The following is a 21,083-nucleotide window of genomic DNA, read 5'->3' on the forward strand; positions in this document are numbered from 1 at the left end:
ACCTAACATTTTGAATCCTCCTATACCTAGATCGGGTTTCTTCTCCAAACTAACAGGGTATTATCAATGTAGGAGATGTCAGGTCTGTTCAATAAATGGATGTAGAAGAACTGTCAGTTTTGTCTCTACTTGTACCTCAAAATCATTTACCATAGAGCCCTTTATCACTTGCGCTACATCTGGGGTCGTGTTCCTGCTGCAGTGCCCTTGTGGCCTGCAGTATGTGGGCTGGACCAAGCAGCCCTTGCAAGTAAGGCTAAATGAGCATATTAATAACATACGTAGAGGGTTTACTTAACACTCCGTCTCTAAACATTACCTGACCACCCATAAGAGAGACCCTTCTGGTACTATCTTTTTAGGGATTGATAAATTTAGACCCCACTGGAGGGGTAGCGGGTTGGTTAAAAGTATCTCTAGGCTGGAAATGGCCTGGGTCCATAAGATTAAATGTTATACCCCTTTCGGTCTTAACATTGAAGTTGATGTCAACTCTTTCATTGACAACTCATAGATTTGAATCAGTGGGATATTCGCCTACACATTGGGACGCCAGTTGGCGCCCTTGGTAGGCAATTTTTTGATGCCAGTATATCATTTGTTTATTTATTTTTTGTTTAATAATTTTTTTTCACTTATATTTTTTTATCCATATATATATACATATTTTTATGATTTAATTTTTATTTACTGTGTATATTGTGGCAGAGCGTCCCAGAGAGAGCCAGGAAAAGTCCTGTTCGGGGTTTATACATCTCCCAGGCTCATTTCATACACGTTCAGGGATCTCTGATCCATGGTCCAGTTCAGGTCTTGGTCCTCTCCCCCAGGCTAATTTAAGCTCACCTGAGCAGACAGCCTTTGCTCTTGGCCTGGGATACTCAGACAACTTCTGCGTAGGAGAGCAAAAAGGTATGTGGAAGCTGACAAGCTGTAGGCTTGCTCAGCCTGGTATTTAGGACCTGTAAATATTGTTTAGTTAGTGCCGAGACACGGCTAGGTTTTGTTTTGGCTATTTTTGTTCCTATTTGTTTTTTTGGAACACTGTACAGCACCTGTATATAGACTTGTATATATCACAAATAAACACTGCACTGTTTGTCACTATTTCACTGGATTTGGTATCTGTGCCTGAAAGACTGCTTATCCCAGGGAGCTTTGTACCTGCTACCTGTCCCCCAGGTTACATATGGTGGAGACTGCGACCAGCTGTAGTAAGTTACTACTTAAAAGGCCAGTACCTAGAGTGACTAAACATGGAAGAAATCCTAAAACAATTGGTGATATCCAACGCTGCACAGCAACAATCCAATGCTGCACAGCAACAAGCAAACACTGCACTGCATCAAGCAAACACTACACAGCAGCAAACAAACGCTATCGCACAGGAGCAAACCAAGGCGCTGTGTCAACAGATTGGTGCTGTACAGGAGCTATCGCAGAGGCTGTTTGAACAGCTAGCCACTGATGCAAAAGAGGATAGGAAAACCCTGGCTGTGGTTGTGGAGACGCTAGCACAGTGTTCACCTGCTAAAGTTAATGTTGTTGGAGACAAGCCCTCAGCCATCCATGTGGGTCGCTTTCTTTCTAAGATGACTGCAGATGATGATCCAGAGGCCTTTCTCTTAAGGTTTGAACGGACCGCTGAGAGGGAAGGTTGGCCCAAAACCCAGTGGGCAGGACTGGTCGCCCCCTTGCTGTCTGGAGAATCGCAGAAGGCCTACTATGATTTGGAGTCAGCAGAAGCAGGAGACTATGAAAAGGTCAAGCGGGAAATCCTGGCGCGACTTGGTGTCACTTTGGCAGTTCGAGCACAGCGGGTCCACAGCTGGTTCTTCCAAGACGAGAGGCCCCCAAGATCGCAGACGTTCGACCTAATTCACTTGGTGAGAAAATGGCTACAGCCGGAGTCTGTGTCTGGGCCACAAATAGTGGAGCGTGTGGTCATGGACCAGTTCCTGAGGTCACTACCAGTTCCCCTGCAGAAGTGGGTGATTTAAGGAGACCCCAACTCGGCGGACAACCTCGTGGAACTCGTTGAAAGGTACTTTGCTGCAGAGAGCCTGGTCACCTCCCCAGGCAACCGGTAAGACTGTTCCAGGGGAAGTGGGTGGTAAGCATGGCAAGGAAATAGGGGGGAGGATTTTTGGTGCCAGGACTGAAGTTTGGCGTCCCAAACAAGGGAAGCTACTGCCTGTCAGCAAACCAAACTGGGGAAACATCAGGTGTTTTTGTTGCCAAGAACTGGGACATGTTGCTGCAAACTGTCCATTGACAGATGAACCAATGCAGTGTGATCTATCTATTAGAAGGCAGTCTATGTTTGCTGCTGTTTCATGCGCTGCAGCACCAAGTATGGGAAAACACATGTGCCAAATGACTGTTAATAATAAGCCTATTACGGCCTTGCTGGACTCTGGAAGTCTAGTGATTTTGGTTACAGCTGAGATGGTTGAAACTGTGAATTTGCATGCTAAAAAAGTTGCTGTGATCTGTGTACATGGGGATACCCGCGAGTATCCTATAGCCACTGTCCAGTTTAAAACTGGCTTAGGTACGGTGACTCATCCGGTTGGACTTGTGCCCCACTTGGTGCACGAGGCCATCGTTGGTAGGAACTTCCCTAAGTTTTGGGAACTGTGGGATCGTCCCGACCCGGTCGCAGTAGCTCACTCAGTGAAAGAGCCAAAACTCCTGGCCGCTACTGACAATGTGGGTTCAGGGGACTCTTCTCAGGGCTCCCCGGGTTTTCCTTTCTCAGTTATGGCAGAAGAGCTGGAGGAGCCTGAGGAGGTCCCCACAACCAGTGGAGCTGGACAGCCATCTGCTGAATCTGAGCCTACGTTGGAGTTTGCTGACCTTAATGTACACAAGGAAAATTTTGGCACCGAGCAGAGAAAAGACCCAACCCTTGCCAGGGCCTGGGAAAATGTAATGGTGATTAATGATGTACCTGTCGAATAAGGGGACAGGCTCTGTTTTCCTTATTTTAGCAGCAATGAGGATTTACTGTATCATGTATGTAAAAAAAATGATGAAGTGGTTGAACAGTTGGTGGTCCCTAAGCCATACAGATGGGTGATGTGGGAACTTGTCCATGGGCACTTGCTAGGAGGTCATTTAGGGGTTGAGAAAACTACTGAAAGGGTATTGCGCAGGTTTTATTGGCCCGGGATACAGAATGATATTGAGAATTATTGTCAATCCTGTCCTGTGTGTCAGATGTCAGCCCCACTACAACACTTCCGAAGTCCTTTAGTGCCCTTGCCCATTATTGAAGTGCTCTTTGAGAGGATTGCCATGGACCTTGTGGGTCCACTCCCCAAGTCTGCCCGAGGTCATCAGCATATCCTTGGAATCATAGATTATGTTACCCGTTACCCCGAGGCCATTCTCTTACGCACCGCGTCTGCTAAACACATTGCCAAAGAGCTGTTTATGGTGTTCAGTCGTGTTGGAATCCCTAAAGGAGTCCTTACAGACCAGGGCACCCCATTTATGTCACAAATAACTAGAGAGCTGTGCAAGTTATTTAAGGTGTCGCAATTGCGAACCTCGGTGTACCATCCTCAAATGGATGGCTTGGTGGAACGCTTCAATAAAACATTAAACAGCATGTTAAAAAAGGTTGTTGACAAGGATGGGAAAAACTGGGACTTCCTGATACCATACTTGATGTTTGCCATCAGGGAGGTTCCCCAGTCCTCCACGGGGTACTCTGCATTTGAGTTGCTTTATGGGAGACACCCTCGGGGACTCTTAGACATAGCCAAAGAAACTTGGGAGGGGGAGCAGACACCCCATAAAAGTGTCATTGAGCATATCGCTCAAATGCAGGACAGGATTGCAGCAATCATGCCAATGGTAAAAGAACACTTACTGCAGGCCCAAGCAGCCCAACAGAGGATATACAACAGGGGGGCCCAACTCCCTGTTTTCTCACCCCTGGTGACAGGGTCCTGGTGTTAGTTCCCACTGTTGAGAGCAAGTTCCTGGCTAAGTGACAGGGTCCCTTTGAAGTAATTGAGAGTTGGGGAGGTCAATTACAAGGTATATCAACCAGGGAAAAGGAAGCCCGAACAGATTTACCATATAAACCTGTTAAAGCCCTGGAAGGATAGACTGGCGTTAACTGCGAGGTCCCTCCCGGTAACGCGTAAGGGTCCTGAGTCCCTTCTGATCCCCGAGGTCACTAGCAGGAAACTAGAGAATTCCTGATAAGAAATAGAGAGAAATTTTCAGAGTTACCTGGCACGACTTCAGCAGTTCAGCATGATATTGTTACTGAACCAGGGGTCCGTGTCAAGCTCAAACCGTACCGAATTCCTGAAGCGAGAAGAAAGGACATCAGCGAGGAAGTTAAAAGAATGTTGGAGCTAGATGTCATTGAGGAATCCAATAGTGACTGCTCTAGCCCCATCGTGATAGTCCCAAAACTGGATGGCACTTGGAGGTTCTATAAAGACTTCAGGAAGCTTAATGCCGTGACAAAGTTTGACACATACCCAATGCCCAGAGTGGACGAACTTATAGACCGACTTGGCAAGGCTCGCTATCTGACCACTTTGGACTTGACAAAAGGTTATTGGCAAATACCCCTGACTGGTAGCGCCAAAGAGAGGACTGCATTTGTGACCCCGGAGGGTTCCTTTCAATATAAAAAAATGCCTTTTGGGTTGCAAAATGCCCCCGCGACATTTCAGAGGGCCATGAACAGGACTCTAAGATCCCACCGACAATATGCAGCAGCATATCTAGATGACATAGTGGTACATAGCACTGACTGGGAGTCTCACTTGCCCCGTGTCCAGGCTGTCCTTGATTCCCTCTTCAAAGAAGGTTTTACAGCAAATCCAAAAAAAGTGCCATTGGTCTAGAGGAAGCCAAGTATTTGGGCTACACTATTGGGCGTGGTGTCATAAAACCTCAAGTGAATAAAATAGAAGCCATCCAGGAATGGCCACGTCCTGCAAACAAGAAGCAGGTCAGGGCCTTTCTTGGCATTGCGGGGTATTATAGAAGATTTATCCCAAATTTTGCAACTATAGCTGCCCCACTGACAGACCTTACGAAAGGGAAAGACTATGTAATGGTGAAATGGTCCTCAGTAGCAGAGGAATCTTTCCAAGTCCTGAAGAAGGCTCTTTGTGCACAACCAGTACTGTACTCCCCCGATTTCTCCAAAGATTTTTTGGTTCAGACGGATGCGTCTGATGTTGGTATCGGGGCAGTACTGTCACAGGTACACAATGGGGAAGAACACCCTGTGGTGTACCTAAGCAGAAAGCTCAATGACCATGAGCAAAGGTATGCAGTCATTGAAAAGGAGTGTTTAGCAATAAAGTAGGCCGTGGACGCACTCAGGTACTATTTGTTAGGGCGCCAGTTTGAGTTAATAACTGACCATGCTCCTCTGAAATGGATGGCCCAAAAGAAGGAGACTAATAGACGGGTGAACCGGTGGTTTTTGGCTCTACAGGATTACTCATTCACTGTAAAACACAGGCCAGGTGTTGAGATGGGGAATGTAGATGCCCTGTCCCGTGTTCACTCCTGTTGGGCTACAAGTGTTCCAACCCTGGGGTTGAAACAAGGGGGGGGATATGTAGCAGAGCGTCCCAGAGAGAGCCAGGAAAAGTCCTGTTCGGGGTTTATACATCTCCCAGGCTCCTCTCATACACGTTCAGGGATCTCTGATCCATGGTCCAATTCAGGTCTTGGTCCTCTCCCCCAGGCTAATTTAAGCTCACCTGAGCAGACAATCTTTGTTCTTGGCTTGGGATACTCAGACAACTTCTGTGTAGGAGAGCAAAAAGGTATGTGGAAGCTTACAAGCTGTAGGCTTGCTCAGCCTTGTAGTTAGGATCTGTAAATATTGTTTAGTTAGTGCCGAGACACGGCTAGGTTTTGTTTTGGCTATTTTTGATCCTATTTGTTTTTTTGGAACACTGTACAGCACCTATATATAGACATGTATATATCACAAATAAACACCGCACTGTTTGTCACTATTTCACTGGATTTGGTATCTGTGCCTGAAAGACTGCTTATCCCAGGGAGCTTTGTACCTGCTACCTGTCCCCTAGGTTACAATATGTATATATAATATTGTGAGTGGTCCATGGAGAATGGTGGGGCGCTTTCCCAGCAATAGGGATGTTTTTTATGTAATTATAAATTTTCGCTATTTTTACTGTTTAATTTATTTAACAGATTTTGCGAGCCTCTTGGTACACTCTTTGCCTCAAATTGCCACTTGTTTATGTGTGGTATGTTTGGGCTCCCTCTGGTGGCTGTAACCTTTAACCTAACGGTTGAGGTATGTTGCCACTAGGTAATTTTAATTATTGGTTCACTATTCATATTACGCGTTGTCCCCATTTGCATTAGATGTTTAGTCCATCTTTTTCTAATTTTTTAATATTTTTTTGTCATTCAGTTTTTTAATATATCCCATAGTTTTATCTATTCCCACTGGGGCTCTATTGTTCATGGTTTGCAGATGGTTCGCTGGGTTTTGCCCATAGTTTTTTCTCTTCAGTGGGATGGCGCCCTGCGATTCTTACCCCGTGACTCCGAGTGTGGCGGGGTTGCTAGGTTGCTATTTAAGCGGTGCGTCAGGACGCCGCCCGTATCCCGTGACCACGTCCGCTAGTGACAAAAAGACATAGGGAGGAGGAGCTATGCCCTGACGTCACCGCTGTAGTCCCGGAAGCATATGGGCTTTGTGTAAGCCGGCCGGCTCGTCATCTTTTATTATGCGCATTTTATTCTTCTTGATGTAAGTTACCACTTGTCTTTTTATCCGAATAAATGTAATAGGATTTACACTATGTGGAGTTTTCTTGTCTTTTTGGTTTAATACTGGCACATACCGATCCTGTCTGCTGACCACTTGTGCTGACACTTTGGAGACCAGGGCTTGCCAGTGAGATCCCCGGGCTGGGGTTGCAGCCATCCGCCTTGTGTAGTCCCCTGTAATAAGGGACCAACACTTTCTGGTAAGCGGCAGTATTTCTCAGTGGTGGAGGAGATTCTCATATTGCACTTGTCACTTCGGTATGGACCTTCACTATTCATCACTGTGGACTTACCTTCACTATTGGATTTTCTGATACTTATTCATATAGACTTTTTTCATTTATGGATTGATTTTCACGGATTTTTGTTATTTTGATTTTTATTATGCCACAAATTTTTACTACATTTTTTTTCTCACTTGCACATTTTGTGCACAACCACGATATGTGTTGTTAGATGCACCTCATTTCAGTCTTTGGATATTTACATGTATTATTATCAATTTATAATATGGGTTGTTTGATATTCACGTTTAATTTTTGCTTTTCATTTTGCATTATTCATTGATTAGTGCGACTTTTTGTTCTCTCTCTTATGTTCGCTCTATTGTTCACTCTCTATTGTTCTATATCTATTGTTCTCTTTTTGTTGTTCCTGTAATGTTTTATTTTTACTATGTTTTATTGTATTTGCCTTACAGATATGGTATGTCTTACTGTTATACTGTACTTTAATGTTACTTTGTTTTATTGTTAACCATCATTTGCTTAGCAGGTACGCCATTCAGCTGCAGCATGGGTTTATTTATTCTGACAGCAACAGCGTTTGCTCCCACGATATGTAAAGCCATGACTCCAGCGCTGTAGGAAGTGATTTCAGCACCACAGTTAAAAAAAAAGTGCATATATGTGTGTGAGAGGGGGCGGGTTCAGGGCACTCTTTAACGCAGAGCAAAAGCAGCTGCCCCTGAAGCCCGCGCTGCCTTAGAATAGTTCTCCCGGTCAGGTGTAGCGGTCACGAACACAGCTGTGCCATCCTCCCCCGTTTGCTCTCTTGGCTGGGTTAACACAAGCGGCCACACTGACAGGGGAGGAGAACAGCTGCGGGCTGTGTGTGTAAGTGCCGACTCGTCCTGCTTCTCCCTCTGTCAGGAGCTGCAGGATCGGAGTGGCTGTCCTGTGACAGGGAGTGAGGCAGAGCGGTCGTCCATGCTCCCCCATCCCGTCACCCCCCCTCACACATCTATAGCAACAGAGTGAAGTGTTCTGCCTGTATGCTACAGATCTGAGACTGTGTGTTGGAATGGAAAAAGAGCGCACACACATACCAGAAAGGTGCAGTGTCACGGAGTGAGGATGAGATCTGTGAGAAGGAGGGGGAGGAATTTGTGAAAAGAGGTGAGAACTCTAAAGGGAGGATTACAATGCTGGCTGTGGATGGAGGTAGAGGGGGGCGGGGTTTGGATACAGAGGGGGTTGTGGACCGGTGGGGGGGTATACAGAGGTAGCTTTAGAAGGGGGGGTACAGAGGTGACTGTAGAAGGGGGGTATACAGTGATGGTTTTAGAAGGGGGGTATACAGAGGTGACTATAGAAGGGGGGAGTACAGAGGTGACTATAGAAGGGGGGTATACAGTGATGGCTTTAGAAGGGGGTATACAGAGGTGACTATAGAAGGGGGGTTTCAGAGGTGACTATAGAAGGGGGGAGGTACAGAGGTGACTATAGAAGGGGGGTATACAGAGGTGGCTATAGAAGGGGGGTATACAGAGGTGACTATAGAAGGGGGGTACAGAGGTGACTATAGAAGAGGGGGTACAGAAGTGACTATAGAAGGGGGGGTACAGAGGTGGCTATAGAAGGGGGGTACAGAGGTGACTATAGAAGGGGGGTACAGAGGTGGCTATAGAAGGGGGGTATACAGAGGTGGCTATAGAAGGGGGGGTACAGAGGTGACTATAGAACGGGAGTATACAGAGGTGACTATAAAAGGAGGGTATATAGAGGTGACTATAGAAGGGGGGTATACAGTGATGGCTTTAGAAGGGGGGTATACAGAGGTGACTATAGAAGGGGGGTTTCAGAGGTGACTATAGAAGGGGGGAGGTACAGAGGTGACTATAGAAAGGAGGTATACAGAGGTGGCTATAGAAGGGGGGTATAAAGAGGTGACTATAGAAGGGGGGGTACAGAGGTGACTATAGAAGGGGGGGTACAGAGGTGACTATAGAAGGGGGGGTACAGAGGTGACTATAGAAGGGAGGGTACAGAGGTGACTATAGAAGGGGGGGTACAGAGGTGGCTATAGAAGGGGGGTATACAGAGGTGGCTATAGAAGGGGGGGTATAGAGGTGACTATAGAAGGGGGGTATACAGAGGTGACTATAGAAGGGGGGTATACAGAGGTGACTATAGAAGGGGGGTATACAGAGGTGACTATAGAAGTGGGGTACAGAGGTGACTATAGAAGGGGGGTATACAGAGGTGGCTATAGAAGGGGGGATACTGAGGTGGCTATAGAAGGGGGGGTACAGAGGTGACTATAGAAGGGGGGGTATACAGAGGTGACTATAGAAGGGGGAGTACAGGGGTCACTATAGAAGGGGGTATACAGAGGTGACTATAGAAGGGGGGGTACAGAGGTGACTATAGAAGGAGGGGTATACAGAGGTGGCTATAGAAGGGGGGATACTGAGGTGGCTATAGAAGGGGGGGTACAGAGGTGACTATAGAAGGGGTTTATACAGAGGTGGCTATAGAAGGGGGGTATACAGAGGTGGCTATAGAAGGGGGGTATACAGAAGTGACTATAGAAGGGGGGTACAGAGGTGACTATAGAAGAGGGGGTACAGAAGTGACTATAGAAGGGGGGGTACAGAGGTGGCTATAGAAGGGGGGGTACAGAGGTGACTATAGAAGGGGGGGTACAGAGGTGGCTATAGAAGGGGGGGTACAGAGGTGACTATAGAAGGGGAGTATACAGAGGTGACTATAAAAGGAGGGTATACAGAGGTGACTATAGAAGGGGGGTATACAGTGATGGCTTTAGAAGGGGTTTATACAGAGGTGACTATAGAAGGGGGGTTTCAGAGGTGACTATAGAAGGGGGGAGGTACAGAGGTGACTATAGAAGGGGGGTATACAGAGGTGGCTATAGAAGGGGGGTATACAGAGGTGGCTATAGAAGAGGGGGTACAGAGGTGACTATAGAAGGGGGGGTACAGAGGTGACTATAGAAGGGGGGGTACAGAGGTGACTATAGAAGGGAGGGTACAGAGGTGACTATAGAAGGGGGGGTACAGAGGTGGCTATAGAAGGGGGGTATACAGAGGTGGCTATAGAAGGGAGGGTACAGAGGTGACTATAGAAGGGGGGTATACAGAGGTGACTATAGAAGGGGGGTACAGAGGTGACTATAGAAGGGGGGTATACAGAGGTGGCTATAGAAGGGGGGATACTGAGGTGGCTATAGAAGGGGGGGTACAGAGGTGACTATAGAAGGGGGGTATACAGAGGTGACTATAGAAGGGGGAGTACAGAGGTGACTATAGAAGGGGGTATACAGAGGTGACTATAGAAGGGGGGGTACAGAGGTGACTATAGAAGGGGGGGTATACAGAGGTGGCTATAGAAGGGGGGATACTGAGGTGGCTATAGAAGGGGGGGTACAGAGGTGACTATAGAAGGGGGGGTACAGAGGTGACTATAGAAGGGGTTTATACAGAGGTGACAGTGGAAGGGGGGATACAGAGGTGGCTATCTGAATAAGTTTTTGATCTGCTGTGTCTATATGTGTATAAGCCACATTTCTTTGTTTTATGCATTTCTCCAGTATTTCCTTAGAACTTGCAGAACTATGTTCAAAATGTAAATTGTTCAATAAAAACTTTTTAAAAAAAAATCTGCCCAGCCGTGCCATTGTGACGTATATCGTCGTGTGCTGGTCAGCAAGTGGTTAACGACGGCCCTGGGCGGGTTGTTAGCAGGCATAAGAGTAACAATACTGTGTGTGTGTGTGTGGGGGGGTCATGTAAAGGGTGAAATACTGTGTGTGGGGTGATAATTGAATTTGTATTGTTTTAAGTATATTCTTGTTTTGAAACGACATTGATTCCTTCTTAAAAATGGGGGGGGGGGGGGCGCAGTTTGCCATCTTCGCCCTGGGCACCAAATGGCCTTGTCCCAGCACTGTATATGCCGAAGCATGGGGGCAGGGGTGGAGGAGCGATTTGCTCCTAACATTAGGGGTGGATTGCCCCCCTGCTTCAGCATATATTTTTTAGGCACAGATTGCGTTAAAAAATTGTTTATTTTTACTATGTTTTATTGTATTTGCTTTGCAGGTATGGTAAGTCTTACTGTTATACTGTAATGTTACTTTGTTTTATTGTTAACCCTCATTTGCTTAGCAGGTACGCCATTCAGCTGCAGCACTGATTTATTTATCTTGACAGCAACAGCGTTTGCTCTCACAATACGTAAATCAGCGACTCCAGCGCTGTAGGAGGTGATTTCACCACCACAGTTAAAAAAAAAATGGTGCATGTATGCCCATCATTAGAAGTGGGTGGATGAAGGGCGGTATTCTAATGGTGGGCATACCCAATCAATCTCTTTTTTTCATTCAGCCCACATGCTGCATGAAAAAAAGATCATTACAATATTTGCCCAACAAGGACCAGCAACGTACTGGTATGTTGCTGGACTTTGAGTGGTTATACCAGAATGATGCCTGCAGGTTTAGGTATCATCTTGGTATCATTCTTTTCAGCCAGCGGTCGGCTTTCATGTAAAAGCAATCCTAGTGGCTTATTATCCTCTAGACTGCTATAACAAGCAGTGGGAGGGAACGTCTCCCCCACCGTCTTCACTGGTTTTCTCGGGCTCTCCTGTCCCAACAGGGAACCCGAGAATGCAGCCGGTGGTTCTGTCAGCTGAGCATAGAGCTGATCGGAGACCAGAATGGCTCCAATCATCTCTATGGCCTAGGAAACCGGAAGCTACGAGCATTTCATGGTTTCGCCGGATATAAACAGCGCCATTGGGAAATTGGGAAAGCATTTTATCACACCGATTTTGGTGTGGTCAGATGCTTTGAGGGCACAGGTCAGGTTTTGGAAATTAGACACCCCAAGCTATTTGCTGGTAGGCATGTTGAGTCCATGGAATATTTTATATTTTTCAAACATTCTATGGGCATATGTGAAATTTCACCCCAAAATACATTCTGCTGCTTCTCCTGAGTATGGGGATGAGACTTTTTGGGAGCCTAGCCGTGTACAGGACCCCAAAAACCAATCACCGCCTTCAGGCTTTCTAAGGACGTAAAATGGTGATTTCACTTACTCACTACCTATCACAGTTACCGAGGCCCTGAAATGTCAAGATAGCACAAAACCCCCACAAATGATCCCATTTTGGAAAGTAGACACCCCAAGGTATTTGCTAAGAGGCATGGTGAGTATTTTGCAGCTCTATCTTTGTTTTTGAAAATGAAGAAAGAAAATATTTTTTTTTTCAATTTTCAAAACTTTGTGACAAAAAGTGAGATCTGCAAAATACTCAACATGCCTCTCAGCAAATAGCTTGGGTTGTCTACTTTCCAAAATGGGGTCATTTGAGGGAGGTTTTGTGCTATCTGGGCATTTCATGGCCTCCAAAACTGTGATAGGCAGTGAGGAGTGAAATCAAAAATGTACGCCCTTAGAAAGCCCGAAGGTGGTGATTGGTTTTCGGGGTCCTGTACATGGTTAGACTGCCAAAACGTCTCACATGTGTGGTATCCCCATACTCAGGAGAAGCAGCAGGATGTATTTTGGGGTGTAATTCCACATATAACCATGCCATGTTTGAACAATATATCATTTAGTGATAACTTTGTGTAAACAAAAAACAATTTTAATTTTCCTGAAACTTGTGGCAAAATATAAAATATTCCATGGAGTCAACATGCCTCTCAGCAAATAGCTTGAAGTGTCTTCTTTCCAAAATGGGGTCATTTGGGAGGGTTTTGTGTTATCTTGACATTTCATGGCCTCCAAAACTGTAATAGGTAGTGAGGAAGTGAAATCACCATTTTACACCCTTAGAAAGCCTGCAGGCAGTGATTGGTTTTTGGGGTCCTGTACACGGCTAAGCTCACAAAAAGTCTCACACATGTGGTATCCCTGTACTCAGGAGAAGCAGCAGAATGTATTTTGGGGTGTAATTCCACATATGCCCATGTAGTGTTTGAGCAATATATCATTTAGTGACAACTTTGTGTAATTTTTTTTTTGTGTCATTTTTAAATTATTTGTGACAAAAAAATAAAATATTCAATGGGCTCAGCATGCCTCTCAGCAATTTCCTTGGGGTATCTACTTTCCAAATGGGGTCATTTTGGGGGGGGGGGGGGGTTTGTACTGCCCTGTCATTTTCGCACCTCAAGAAACGAGATAGGCAATCATAAACTAAAAACTGCGTAAATTCCAGAAAATGTACCCTAGTTTGTAGATGCTATAACCTTTGCGCAAACCAATAATTATACCCTTATTGACATTTTTTTTTTACCAAAGACATGTGGCTGAATACATATATACATACATACATATATGACTAAAATTTAGTTTATTGGATTTTTTTTATAACAAAAAGTAGAAAATATCATTTTCTTTCAAAAAATAAAAATAGCAGAGGCAATCAAATACCATCAAAAGAAAGCTCTATTTGTGGGAAAAAAAGGACGCAAATATTGTTTGGGTACAACATTGCATGACCGCGCAATTACCAGTGCCAAATTGTAAAAAGTGCTCTGGTCATTGAGCAGCCAAATCTTCCAGGGGTGAAGTGGTTAAAAGCAGACTGCAGAACCTGCAAAGCTAGAATGCAAAAACAAACTAAACTACAAAAGGCCAACAGTGTGAAGGAAGAAACTGATTTTTCTTCCAATCTTCGCAGGCATGATGTGTTGATTCAGGATCTATGAGTCACATGACAAATGACAAAAATGTCTTTATTCACCTTGACCAGAGTAAAACATAGAAAAATCAGTACAGCTAAAAGGCAAATAATGGAATCAGAAGGAATAGGAAACGGTTTTCTTTACTGTCTTATTTCCTAAAGTATCACCAGAAAGATACCTGTGAAAAATGTCCACTATTTCCCTGCTCTTGAAACTAATCTTTTGCCAGTGAGGAGGCCCAGAAAACAAGGTAATGTAGTGACCTTCTAAGATGACAGTGGTGCCATCACAAAAGGGTATGCCTTACTTGCAAAGGCTAAAAATACAGATGAACTGTATCAGCTGAACTGCAATGAGGTGGTTAACACTGCCAAGATGGAAAAACATTCAAACTGCATTCACACATGGCAAAGACAACTTGGGCACATAAGTCCTGTTATAATAAAGAAATTAAGTGAGAATGACTATGCAAGTGGAATAACAATTAGTCCATGTAATCACACAGTGAAATGCACCGGCTGTATAAAAAGAAAAATGACAAGAAAAACCTTTTTAAAGCAGAGTAACAGCAGAGGTAAAAATCCTCTGGAATTCATTCAAATCTTTGTGGCCCAATGGAAAAATCAACTTCAGGAAAGAGGTATTTTCTCACTTTTATAAATGATTACTCCAGGTATACTAAACTATCTGTTACACAAAAAAAGTGAAGTACCAGAGAGACTTGAACAGTATTTTATCTCAAGTAAGCAACTAATTTGTCAAAATGTAGAGTATATTATGCACAGACAATGGAGCTGAATATACAGGCGATAACACACAGGCAATTCTCAGAAAGCATGGCATAATATTTCAAACTACTGTACCATACAACCTAGAACAAAATGGGGTTGCAGAAAGAATGAACCATATTCTAAGTGAGAGTGGAAGAACCATGCTGTTTGATGCAGATATACCAACCACATATTGGGGGAGGCAATTATATCCGCATGCTATCTCCAAAATCAAGAAAACTTCATATGAACTGTGGAATGGAAAAGCCCCTGAATTTGAACCATCAAAAATTTTTTGAAAGCAAAGCCTTTGTGCACATCCCAAAAGAAAAACATACAAAATGGCATGCTTCCACAAAGGAAGATGTACTTGTGGAGTTCAGTGAATCTCAAAAGGGATACAGAATTCTACACCAAGACATAAACAAAGTAACCATCAGTAGAAATGTTGATGAAACTTCAATGTGTTCAAAATTTCATGAACTAATACAAACACTTTCAACTGAGGGAAATTCCACACCAGTGTCACAAGTGGCTTCAATCAGGAATTCCATCAGAAGCAATAAAGGCATCCCAGCCAAATGTCTGTCCTATGTTGCCCCCGTAGCATTAAAACCAGAGCCAGATTTATGAGATGAGATACAAAAACTTCCAACCCATAAGAAACAAGAGTGGATCAGATGCTTTGACAAAACTGCTCACAAGAAACAGATTTAAAGAACTGAGATAAAAAAATGGGATTCACATAAGGAGTAGTTGTTGATTGGGGGTGTTGGAATACAATGTTCATGTATTTTTGTACAACAACTACATTACAGTATTCAGTAGAGATATATTCTTCAGCCAGTATATGGTAGTGTTTGTAAGTTTGTAGCTGCTCTATGGTAAACTCTTTTCTCTGAATAAAGTTTCCTGTTGGCAGAAGCAGGATAATAACACATGTGGACTGTGCACTGTTTGTTCCGTAGGACTATATACAGAATCTCTAACACATATTCCTTTTTATATTAAAGAATTTCCTTTTCGGTGCTGACGACACTGTGGCAAATGGCTGATCCCCCAGCTTTGTTGGCACCCAGAAGCAGAGCGGCTATAAAACATAGCTCCCAACTGTCCCTGATTTCGAGGGACTGTCTCTAATTTGCAACCAAGTCCCTCTGTCCCTCATTCCTCCTCATTTGTCCCTTATTTTGGACTGATCTATATAATTGTATATAAAATTCAATATTTATCCTTCAAAAAGTGTTTTCCAGTGCTAAACCTTTCACCCAATTTCCAAATTGCTGCATTTGTACATTTCAAAAGCCAGTATAAAGGAATATTAGTGGTAAAATAAAAAAAAACGAATAATTTTTTTTGTAGAATTCTCCTTTAAGTGGGCATGGCAGGGGGTGTGTCCTATGCCTACATACCTTTGCTAATAGGTGTCCCTCGTTCCCATCTCAAAAAGTTGGGAGGTATGTATAAAACACTATGGTCACTGGTAAAGCACTACCTCCTGTGCTTTACAATTGAATACTGATCTCCTGTTCCACTCAGTCTTTACAGTCCCTTCCCTTTCTTATGTGTGCTTCATCCAGGGTGCATTTTCTGCAATTCAATACTGAGCACGTTTATAGTGATATTTTTAACATGATAAACATTTTAGTGTGATAAAGCAAAATTAAAGGTAACATTAGATCTGTTGTCAATGTTTGACTTTCAATCTGCTTTATGACTGTTACAACCATATTATATTTTCTTACCTGCACAGTAATATTGGTGTCATTCCTTTGACATGACGTTTCTTGAATACGGGCATTTTGCCTCAACAAATTGCAAAATGCATCCTATAGTAAAACAAAAAACATAAATGTCATATTATAAATATCATATTATTGCATATTTTGGTGGTCGTAATGAAACAAGGAATGGTAAGTATAAAACGAGTATAAAGTGGTCATGGGTGGCTTTACATTTGAATGGGAAAGGTGAAACACGAAAGGGTAATAAGCATATAGTGTATTGTTTTATTTATCTTCCATCCAGCAGTCATACAAACACACGCATTCACATTCTGAGTGTTTCAGAAACCCACCCTTAAGTTTTTTGGGTTGGAGGAAACCAATGAATACACCATATGAAACCAGCATCACAAATCACAAAAGACTTAAGGCACTGCACCAGGACTGCCCATGGTCATCTTATGCCGCGTACACAGGAGCGGACTTTTCGACCGGACTGGTCTGACGGTCTATCCGACGGTCTTTCGGCGGACTTCCGACGGACTTTGCGAACAAACGGACTTGCCTACACACGATCACACCAAAGTCCGACGGAATCGTACGTGATCACGATACAACCGGACTAAAATAAGGAAGTTGATAGCCAGTAGCCAATAGCTGCCCTAGCATCGGTTTTCGTCCGTCGGACTAGCATACAGACGAGCGGACTTTTCGACCGGACTCGAGTGTGTCGGAAAGATTTAAAACATGTTCCAAATCTAAAGTCCGTCAGATTTTTGACCAAAAAAGTCTGCTGCAGGTCCGATGAAGCCCACACACGGTCGAATTGTCTGCCGGACTCGGTCCGTCGGACCAGTCCGTTCGAAAAGTCCACTCGTGTGTGCGCGGCATTAGGCTTCATTTACACTTACGCAGATGTGATGCTGCGTTTGCATTTTCATGCTAGGCGTTTAGGGCAGCCCATTTATTTAAAAAATTGCACCAAAGAGGTGCAAGCACTGTTTTTTAGTTCACCCCACACCAAAACGCATGGGTACTTTGTGACCATACGCTTTGGAGTGTGATTTTTGGTCACAAGTTAGCAAGGTGCGCCTTGGGTGCCATTAAAAATTAATTGCCATGTGTGCTGGGGTACAATAAAGAATTATTCACACCGCCAAGTGCCTGAAAAAGAGATGTGTATTTTAGTTTGTTTCGGGAACGCGCACAATTTTGCATGTATTACTGCATCACATAAATATGAACTCAGCCTTACAGTATCATTCAGAACCAATACACACCTGGTTCATGGACTTCTTACATTCCTCATTGCTATACTGTGAATGGCATCCCTTGTAATCTGAGAAAATAAAAGAGAATCAAAAGGTGAGCTAAACTCTCCCAAAAGAGTACTTCATTCCTTTTTGTGTGGAACCATAGCCATACTGAGAAAAATTGCTGGCAGGTAAGCTTTTATTGAAGAAGAGATTCTCTATGTTTCTTCTGCAGTAAAAGCTCATCTTCTGTCTGCCACATCCTCTTCTGCTAAATAAACAAACAAAGGAGTTATGTCATCCCATGGCGGTTGATCAAAATAGCCAAAGACATCGAACCTAGAAGAAGACTGGGCAAAGATGTCAACAGCTGCAAAAGAAGCTTGCTGATGTCACATTGCTGGAGGGGAGGTAAGTACAGCAGATGCTTTAAAGTAAAACAAGATCATATCTATATAGCCAGGTGCTGGCACAGGAACCCTTTAAGGACAACAAATCTCCAGCAGTACAGAGCAGGTTTACCGGAGCTCAAACCATCGATCCACGAGGGGCCCCTCCGCCGTCAGCATCCACAGCTGAAGTGCAGGATTGGTGAGAGGGTTGTCAACCCAGTAAACACGCTCTACAGCAGGAACTGAAACTTTAGTCCAACACAGTTTGCCCTTCTGTTCCTTAGACATTGGGGACGATTTACTAAGAAGAAGGCACTGCATCAGTTCATACATTAATTGGTGAGCCGGAAAAGTAATTAATTGAACGTGCGAACCAACGCACATTGAAGCGCAAATAATGATAATAAATAACCGGATATGTAAACTGCAACTGGCGCTAGGGTAACTGCGGTTTTCTCATTGATAATAGCGCACGCCCAATAGAATTGGTTAATTTCATCTCATTGAATGTGTCTTGTTAGGCAATTAGTAGGTGTACTCAGTTCATTAACCCTTTTGATGTTAATCTCATTCCTATCACTAATAATATACCGTATTTATCAGCGTATAACACACACTTTTTTCCCCTTAAAATCAGGGGAAAATCATGGGTGCGTGTTATACGCCGATCCCCGCTAATTGTGATCGATCAGAGCGTGTACGTGTAGATTTAAATATGGCGCCACAGAGTTCGCAGGGACTTGGCGGAGCGGAACGAGCGCCACCGAGATCACAGTGACTGGGCGGAGCCGAGATACACATAGCCGAGTGTACTCGGCTCTTCTCGGCGCTGCTCACAGTCCCGCCAGTGGACCTGTGTTATGTCATAGGGCGGGACTGGGCGTGACTGTGAGCGGCGCCGAGAAGAGCCGAGAACACTCGGCTATGTGTATCTCGGCTCCGCCCAGTCACTGTGATCTCGGCGGCGCTCGTTCAGCTCTGCCGAGTCCCTGCGAACTCCGCGGCGCCATGTTTACATCTACACGCTATGTGTATGTCTGCGGCGATCTGTCCAAGCCTGTAATGGACACTGGGGGCAAGGCTGAAATGACAAGGCTGCACTGACCACTGGGGCAAAGCTGCACGGACAAGGCTGCACTGGGGCAAAGCTGCACTGGGGCAAAGCTGCACTGGGGCAAAGCTGCACTGACAAGGCTGCACTGGGGCAAAGCTGCAGTGACAAGGCTGCACTGACAAGGCTGCACTGGGGCAAAGGTGCACTGACAAGGCGGCACTGGGGCAAAGCTGCACTGACAAGGCTGCAATGGACACTGGGGCAAAGCTGCACTGACACTGAAAAGGCTGCAATGACACTGACAAGGCTGCAGATGGACACGATAAGGCTGCATTGATGGGCATTTTAAAACAAGTTTTTTTTCCTTAAACTTCCCTCCTAAAGGTTTTTTCCTTAAAATTCCCTCTTAAACTTGGGGTGCGTGTTATACGCCGGCGCGTGTTATACGCCGATAAATACGGTATCTTTAAAATGTGTTTTTTTTATTTTTTTACCCAAATCTTTCAATACATTACAAAGAACAGAGAAGTGTTTCTGAGCGCAATAAATTAATATTTTCAGATCTTGATCTTGAAAGGTGACCATACATTGCAATCACATTTAGATCTTAAATAAATTAGATTTAGTGCAAGAGCCTGTGTCAGGTCACCTTGAGGCTAGGTGACAGATGCACTCTGTAGGAGTCAGAAGTGCACCGCTAGGTAGTGGACCCTAGGACTGACTGCTGCTGATTGAACCCTGGGAGGTTCAGGAAGCAGTTCTACTGGATCACTGACACAGATCCCACTGGGAGCTAGAGCATAGATTCCCCAGGGCGTGGAGTCTAAGAGCCAGCAGGTGTTCACTAGAGCCTCTAGTGGTGAGGATGGACTGCGCTGCAGTCTGGCTCCAGGTCGCGGCCCCCAGGGTCTCACAGCTCACGCTCACGGTAGACTACAGGAGAAGAGGAAGGAGGCAGCAGGCTGGAACAACAAGGAAAGTAAGGGACAAGCCAAGGTTCAGGGTCACAGGCAAACAGGGATGGTCGGGGACACGCCAAAGGTCAGGGTCACGAGCAGACAGGAATAGTTAAGAACAGGCCAAAGTCAGTAACTGGAATCAGACGTAGGAAACACAGCAAGTACACACGAAAGCTAATACACAATGGTTGATCAGCACTGCTGGCTTGCAGTGCACAGGTTAATATATGGTTCCCTGATAGGAGCTGGGGTGGAGCCATGCTAGAGGAGAGTTTACAAAAGCAGTCAGGTGAGGGTCAGCTGGTCTCTAGAGATGAACACATGGAGACAGGTAAGCTGACAGACAAACTCTATTGCATAACCATGACAGCCTGTTTGGTTTCCTATATTTTGAATTAATTGTTCAAGTGTGTCTTCCTATTACCTATTCTGCCTAAATATCGAGTTGTACAGAGATTGGCCAATCAGATTGCATAGTGCATGACCATCTTAAGTGCCAAATTTGGAATGTAGATGTGCCATGACCCATTTGTATTTCCCTAACTATATTTCTTGGGCATTATACAAGGCACATGAAAAACCACCTTTTTTCAAGACATGCTAGAGCAGTGGTCATCAACCCTGTCCTCAGGGCCCACTAACAGGCCAGGTTTTATGTATTACCTTGGGGAGATGCAGACTGGAATACTGCAATCACTGAGCAGCAAATGATATCACCTGTGATGTATTTCAGTTATCTTGCAAACCTGGCCTGTTAGTGGGCCCTGAGGACAGGGTTGATGACCACTGTGCTAAAGTGATAAGGAATCTTCAAACTACGGCTCTCCAGCTGTTGCAGAAATACACATCCTATGAGGCATTGTAAAACTCTGACATTCACAGACATGACTAGGCATGATGGGAATTGTCGTTCCTGAACAACTGGAGGGCCGTAGTTTGAAGACCCCTGTGCTAGACCATTATTATGCCTCTAGAATTGGGAGTTACCGGAGCACCATTTCGTAAACATGGAAATGTGCGTTGCGCCTGCGCCTCAACTGATGGCGCATGGCTTTTGTAAATCACCCCCACAGTCTCGCTCACTTAGCAAACCAATGAGCATTGCCATACCACCTATTCAGGATTTTTCCCATTGACCCATAACCACTTTAACTTTTCCTCAAACTTGTTGTATGCTTTTTTCACTAC

General features: G+C 44.6%; 1 protein-coding gene across 1 annotated transcript in view; it reads right to left on the reverse strand.

The window, feature by feature from the left end:
• The window catches only part of LOC141133239 (adhesion G protein-coupled receptor E3-like), a 142,356-nt gene that overhangs the window by 37,741 nt on the left and 83,532 nt on the right, over positions 1-21,083 (reverse strand). Inside the window, exons 7-8 of the mRNA XM_073622497.1 lie at positions 17,518-17,576; positions 16,259-16,342 (exon numbers count right to left, since the gene is read on the reverse strand). Coding sequence (XP_073478598.1) covers positions 16,259-16,342; positions 17,518-17,576 — 143 coding nt within the window. The remainder of the gene's footprint in view (positions 1-16,258; positions 16,343-17,517; positions 17,577-21,083) is intronic.

The sequence above is a fragment of the Aquarana catesbeiana genome, linkage group LG03 (assembly GCF_042186555.1).
Source record: "Aquarana catesbeiana isolate 2022-GZ linkage group LG03, ASM4218655v1, whole genome shotgun sequence".
Taxonomy (NCBI): Eukaryota; Metazoa; Chordata; class Amphibia; order Anura; family Ranidae; genus Aquarana; species Aquarana catesbeiana.